At 47.8% G+C, this 6538-nt stretch overlaps 1 protein-coding gene across 1 annotated transcript; it reads right to left on the reverse strand.

Moving 5' to 3' along the window:
• Window positions 1-633: 633 nt before the first annotated feature.
• LOC108131487 (uncharacterized) lies at window positions 634-2052 on the reverse strand. The gene has a single exon (XM_017250368.3). The coding sequence runs from the start codon at window positions 1890-1892 to the stop codon at window positions 708-710; it is 1185 nt and encodes a 394-aa protein (XP_017105857.2). The 5' UTR covers window positions 1893-2052; the 3' UTR covers window positions 634-707.
• Window positions 2053-6538: the final 4486 nt, after the last annotated feature.

The raw sequence follows: 6538 nt of genomic DNA on the forward strand, positions 1-6538 counted from the left end.
CCCACTTCCCTCCATCCATGGAGCCCTGCTCCACCTCCGAGGTTGGATTCTCGGTTCAATTTCGTATTTGGGGCTCGGTTCGAAAACTCAATGTTTCAGCAAACTTTATCCACTTCATTATTTGCTCGTTTCCATTGCTGTGTTTCACTGTTTTGGCCTGTGTTTGCCTGTTTGTTCGCCAGTTTGCATTGTTGGCTCGTTTCGATTTTAATTGTATCTGCGTGCAGAAAACCACCAGGCGCCAGGCACCACCCACCCACACCGCCACAGCCTCCATACCCTGCCCAATAACCGCCAAAGCACCTGGCAGTATATTAAATACCGAAAAGTTCTCAGGTCGCTGAAGGGCAAGCGACCGAGCAAAATATTTGGGAAAGCCACTGGCTAAGCTGGTGAGGAAAAGTGTAGGGGAAAATTCAAGTATTTCATTATTAAAATATGCAACTAAACTTAAAGGGTCTTAGGGATTTGTTTAAGAAACTATTTGAAGTTAAGAAACTATTTTTTACCCATATATTTTATTGATAAACGTGGCCAAGATAATCATGAATCCTTGAAGTGTATTGTCTTAAAGGATTCCCTATTAATCTTAGTAAAATATATAAAATTATTTGATCTACTGAAAAGCCAAACTTAGCATTTTAATAAATCCCAGGATAAGTTCTAGGCTATATTCACCTCTAAGGAGTTCAAGGTGTAGATCACCTCTAATCATAGTAAAAGTTACCACAAAGGAGCTTTCCTCGCTTCATTCGTTGGAATTGGGTCTTCGATGGCACCGCGTACGGAGCAATGCGCTTCATCCCGCCCAGGACACTCATCGGATAGTTGTAGGGATGCCGGCCTGGCCTCTGCTCCATGTGGCTGTGCTGCATATGCTCCAGCTGATGCTGTTGCTGAAGCTTGTACTGCTGCTGCTGTTGCTGCCGCAGCATGATCATGTACTGGTCGTGGTACTCCGGCTGCTGGAAGAGCTGATTCTGGCGCATCTGCATTTGCCTGGTGTAGGGGACGCCCTGGCCCATGATGACGGTGGGTCGTTGGCACAATGGCACACCGGATGCTTTTTTGGAACGACCTGCCATCATATGACGGCTGTCGCTCCTTTGCCAACTCCGGACGGACGCACTGCTTCCGGCTGCCTCCCGCTTGGGCTCCTGGATGGGCTTGCTCTTGGCGTCTACCACCAGGATGTCCGTCTTCTGGAACCGCCATGGCTGCCGTCGCCGATAGATGGGAGTCAGGGATTTCAGATCTCGTTTAGGCACTTTTTTGCGAGGCATTTTCGGGCAACTTGGCTTACATTTCTGAGCCCTTTGCAGCCTCTGAGCAGGGGGCCTAATTGGAGGCTTCGGCTTGGGTCTCGATGGTCTCATAAGTCTTTGGATCCTATGGGAGGAGACGGAAGGCTGTTCCAATTGCTGAGGCGCCTCCATCCATTCTGACTTCTCGATTCTCGCCGCCCTTTCCAGCCGCTCCAGCCTGGCTGCCCAGACCCAAGCCTTGCGCTCCGTCTTCTTTGCCGGCTTGAGGTCATTTAGATGGCGACTCTTCCGGTGGCCAAAATTGGCTAGGTTTGTGGGATCACTGGCCAGTTGCCAGGCGGCGTTCACCGGCGGGCGAATCTTGGTCTCCTTTTCAGCGGCAACATATTCCGATCGGATAATAGAGGCCGCGCTGGCCCCAGTGCTTTTTTCCGTCGGAGGCTCGTTGTAGGAAGCCGGTATGGCATCTGGCATGGCTGCGGGAATGGCAGCAGGTGGTGGGGCAGCCGTCGACTTTTGCTTTTTGGCAACCTGTGCCGTGGGATAAAAGAACCGTCTTAAGGCACAGCTAGAGTCCAAAATGCCGGGCCAATTCTTGACTTCTTTCTGCGATCTGGAACTTGCCATTGTGGATTTATTAACGCTCAATTTGGTTTATTGTGATTTAGCCAAATACATTGCCAAGGTTGTTGGCTGCTTTTACAAAAGGATTTGATTTTAATTTTATGTGTATTTATATTTTTTTGTGACAAAAAAATCCCCTTGATGTTCAGTAGAAATTAGAATGAAAGGAAACAAGACCTGGGCCCCAAAACGGGGACCCAATCGAAAGTCATAGAGATATTTATTGGCCTGACCCCATGTTCGATGGGATTTTGGTCGGTTGTATTGGCCATGTTGTAGTATTGTTGTCTTTGGGCCGGCAAAAAGAACCGCCCAAAAACGGATGGAATGGACCAAAACGGACAAACGGGCGGGCAGACAGACAGAACGACAGTAAATCGGTTCGTGGCATTAATGCAAATAAGTGGAAACACAAATATTTTCAACGTTTTTGTGGTCTGGCCCCCAAACGGCAGCAGAGGAAACCTTTTTTTTTTTTATTTGAGTCAGAGCCGTTTTGGGACGACAGCCGAGGGTCGATGGATCATTTCCGCTCTCCTGACTCGTGCCCCTCCTGTCCAGGGTGGTCCCTTTTTCCGTTCCCGTATGGTGTATTTTGTACGCCGAACGGCGTATTCCGCATCCCGTATCCCGTATCCGTAGTGGCTGCCCCGGCAACCGTTTCCTGTCGGCGGGCGCAGTTAAATATTGAAATTTATATTTAAAATATTTCAAATATACAGTTAAACGCCGAGCTTCCCCTCTTATATTATTATTTTTCTTCTTTTTTTTTTGCCAGCACTGCCCTTACATTTTTCACTTTAGTTTATGTTGGGCATGTTTAATTTATGAGTATTGCTCCCAATCATCCCCTTCCTGTCACAGGACCTCGACCTGGGCCATCCACCCTCCACCTCCCCATGCCGATGAATATGAAAAATCAATTTTAAGTTGAGAAGCCCCCGAAACACTGAAGGTCAAACAGTTGCTTTGAAACGTGGCAAATCGGTTTGGTATCGGGTCCTGGCCTTTGCCCCGAACTTGGCTTAATTCGATTGTTATGTCTCGCATTAATTTCCTGCAAGAGAACAAACATTTGTGACGTTTTCTTGGGTCTTCATGGAGGGTCAGTGTCTATCTCTTCCGGTCGTCCTGCCCCTCGATTTCCAATTAGCAACAGAAATCACCTTTTCGTCCTTTACCTTCGCCCGAATAATACCTTTCCTATTTGTTTCGCTGTGTTTTCGTGTTAATTGAGGATTTGCACTTGCTACGATTTTATGAAGAAAACACTGAGCGAAAAATACTTTAATTAGCTTAAGTATTTGAGTTTTTATGTCTCATAAAAAATCTCAAGAAGCTTAGAAAGGGAGTTATCTTTAGGGTTTTATTTGGTTTATTTCCTTAACTATGATTCCAACTATTTATTTATTTTTTTCTCCAAATGAAAATGCCAAATGGGGCAACTTTAATTTCATGCAAACGCAAATTCTTTTCTATTTTTCTCCCTTGGCCTGGAGAAACTTCTTCGATGGCGCAATAAATGGACGGATAAGGAAGCAGTCAAGGACTCGGACACGCGCAGGATAATTGTAATGCCCCCGGCTCTTCTATGGCTCTTCAACTCGATATTGGTCTATCGCAGAAGAAGCCGAAGGATATAACCATTTTTTTTGTGTTGCAGGGGCTGGTGCCCCAAGATTTTGGGCAAGTTTTATGGATGGGGAGGATTGCATTTCCTGTTTGGCAGGCAGAGGCAGGCAAGCAGGAAGGCAGGCCGGCAACAATGCATTGCAATGCTGGAACCGGAAACAGGAGCGCCAAGATGCTGGTCCAAGGGTGAAATCCAAGGATCCGCGAATCCACGAATCCACTTAGCGGCGCATAAATTTCGCTCGGTACATAAAGTACAAGTGTACAAACAAAAGGACTTTTGGCGCACGGCATTAAAAACATAAAGAAAACCGCAAGGAGATGAGAAACCAAAGGCGATGAGTCCACCCCAGAACTGGAAGAGCTGGATGGAGTCCTGGATGATCCGGGTCACATAAACAGCGGCGAGTGAATAAAATCGCAGCCGTGAATATAATCCCGGGCCAAGTCAGGCGGCCAAGCCAGGACGGGACGGGCCGAGCCAGGCCACTGCATTGCTATTTACAAAATGTCCTCGACCAAAAAGGAGCCACCGAGTGAATCATAAAGAGTCCTTGCAGAAGCTGAAGCTGAAGCCGAGGCTGGCAAGAGAAATGCACGTAAAATAATAAACAAGGCTTTGCAAACAATAAATGTTGCTACCCCTGCCCCAGACCTCCTCCCCCCCCACTGGAATCCTCCACTCCCCCAACCCGCTGTCACATCTCTATTCTTACCACATCTGGCAGCTGCAATGCTACGAGTTGTTAGCGACGCTGGCGACGAGATTTCTGCCTCGTCCATTGTTAGACTCCGCCTCCATCTCCTCCGGACCCGGACCCGGACTCGGGCCCGTAACCGTAACTCAATCCCTGCCCCTCTGGAGTCTCCGGTTGCCGTCCATGTTCGTCTGGTTGTTGCTGTTGCGATAAATGCGAAATGCTTGTAACTGCAATGCAAATGTAATGTGCAAAGGACATTTTACTCGCCTGCTGCAGTTGCTCATCCCATCCAGCATAGCCGTGAAGCAGTAAATATTCCCTCAGTGATGGGTCAGAGGCCGGTTGGGTTGGAGGGTCGGAGGACTGGAGAACTGGAGGACCGGTGGGCATGAGTAGGTTCAGAGTGTCCTGGGGGTCAGCCTCCTGCTTCCTGTGTGACGAGTGGCCGCCCATCCAAGTGGCAACGCACGGCAGACGCCGGTCGCTTTTTGCCACTGGCGACGTCCTTATTAATTGCAACAATAACTGGGTTCCATGCAACGATACTGCGGCTTCAGTAGGTGGCGGAAACACTAAGAAAAATCGTTATATTGTATGTGTTTTGGGTATTGCTAACTATTTCCAAGACCTTAAGCTTCACAACTCAATTTCTCTCAGTGTATTTTTGTAGAGTAAGTTTCAAAAAGAGGGTTTTCGGTAATGGGAAGAGCACCGTAAGTCTTTCAGCTTTTTGCTCGTAAATTTATGGCTTGGACCTGCAGCTTTTTTCGTGGACCAGCGACCACCGGAAGCGGCACTTAGCTCTTGGCACTCTGTCCCCTGCTGTCCACGCCCCTCCGGTCCACTTCCACTTCATCATCCGCCGTTACCGGTGGGTCAGGTCTACTGCACTGCATCATACAGAGCCGCACCACCCATCCTTCTCCTCCAAGCTCTGTGGTGCAAAAGATGACTACACTCGCTGATAAGTAATTGGAAGGAGGTGGTTCCACTTCATTTTTTTTTTTTGGGTTTTTCGTGGTTCATTTTTGACCCGGGCTGCGGGAGGAAATCTGGGCCAAAAGTTTCGCTCTGCCTGCGGCAGTAAAAACAATTCGTATATCAAAATTTCAATGCTCTTTCTTTCGATGCCCCACCAGCCACTCGGTACCAGGCACTCCACACCTCCGTCCTACTCCGTTTCGAGTCCGTCTAGTTTTTATGGCGAAAGGCTTTCGCAGGAGGCCAAAAAACATTTAAAAGCAATAAAGAGCGATGCAAATGTTATCGGCGAAAGTGAAGCAGGAGGGGGGATACGGAGGCAGAAATTACCAGAACAGATTCTCATCCTTCGGGCCTCAGCCAGGTATTCAAATTAGAGAGATCTCGCTCAGGAGTGAAATGAGGCAAATGCTGTCGGTCCTGCTGGCCGTAAAAAGCGCCGACGACCATAAAAGCCAAGCCAATTGAGAAGGGGGCGGAGGGCTACCAATATAGGAAGGAAGGAAAGGGCCAAAAGTGCCGGGCCGTGATTTCACTTCAGTTCTTTTTGTCGGTGTCGTTTGCCCAAATAAAATGAAAATGTACTCGCAGCTCGCAGTTCGCAGCTCGCGAGTTTTGTAGAAAAAGTTTATTTTAATGAAATTCGCACCGACATTTGATGGCGGGTTAAAGGTCATGGGGGAGCGGCTATGCTGTAGCCAGAAGTGGAAAGTTTGGAGTTGGGTCTCGTCCCCGGATCTCATGTTTGATTGTTGCCCCCACAAACTGAAACTGAAGGGCGTGCCCTCCGATAGAGAAAATCAGGGTTTCGGGGCCTGGACCCGGTTAACTCTTTTCTAGCCGTCCAGCCCCCGGTGCTATGCCAGCAATTGTCTTAACATTTATTCAATTTGACTACCTAGGAAATCGTAAAGTTTATTTCATAGGCGCTCTCTCTCTCTAAAGTTTTGGCCTTATCCCCATACTTCCTTATGCCACTTCTTATTTTTTGGTCTTTCTGGCCATAAATCTGCGACACAAAAGCAAAAGCAACCACCGCAAACATGGCCAACACTCTGGGGTTGGGGCTGGGTGCCGGGTGCGCTGGGCTGGGGTGTGGGTGGTTTTGAGTTAAACATTTTTAAAAGCCATAAATTTATTGTTCTTGCAAGTGCTGTTGTTGTTGGTGTTTTTGGTGCGGTGCAGTCAAGTTGAAAAACGCACAAGTAGGTCGGTTGTTGGTAGATTGTTGTTCTTGGCCCTGCTCAGTCGCTTATTTAATTCGATTTGTAAGCTAATTCCTGAAATATTATCTGGAAATGTTCAAGATGTAGCCAGGATTATAAAACGATATCG

This window comes from Drosophila bipectinata, chromosome 2R, assembly GCF_030179905.1.
Source record: "Drosophila bipectinata strain 14024-0381.07 chromosome 2R, DbipHiC1v2, whole genome shotgun sequence".
NCBI classification, from domain to species: domain Eukaryota; kingdom Metazoa; phylum Arthropoda; class Insecta; order Diptera; family Drosophilidae; genus Drosophila; species Drosophila bipectinata.

Bases quoted from the DNA above. Each gene is read 5' to 3' on its own strand.
- LOC108131487 (XM_017250368.3), bottom strand. From the start codon at position 1,892: ATGGCAAGTTCCAGATCGCAGAAAGAAGTCAAGAATTGGCCCGGCATT.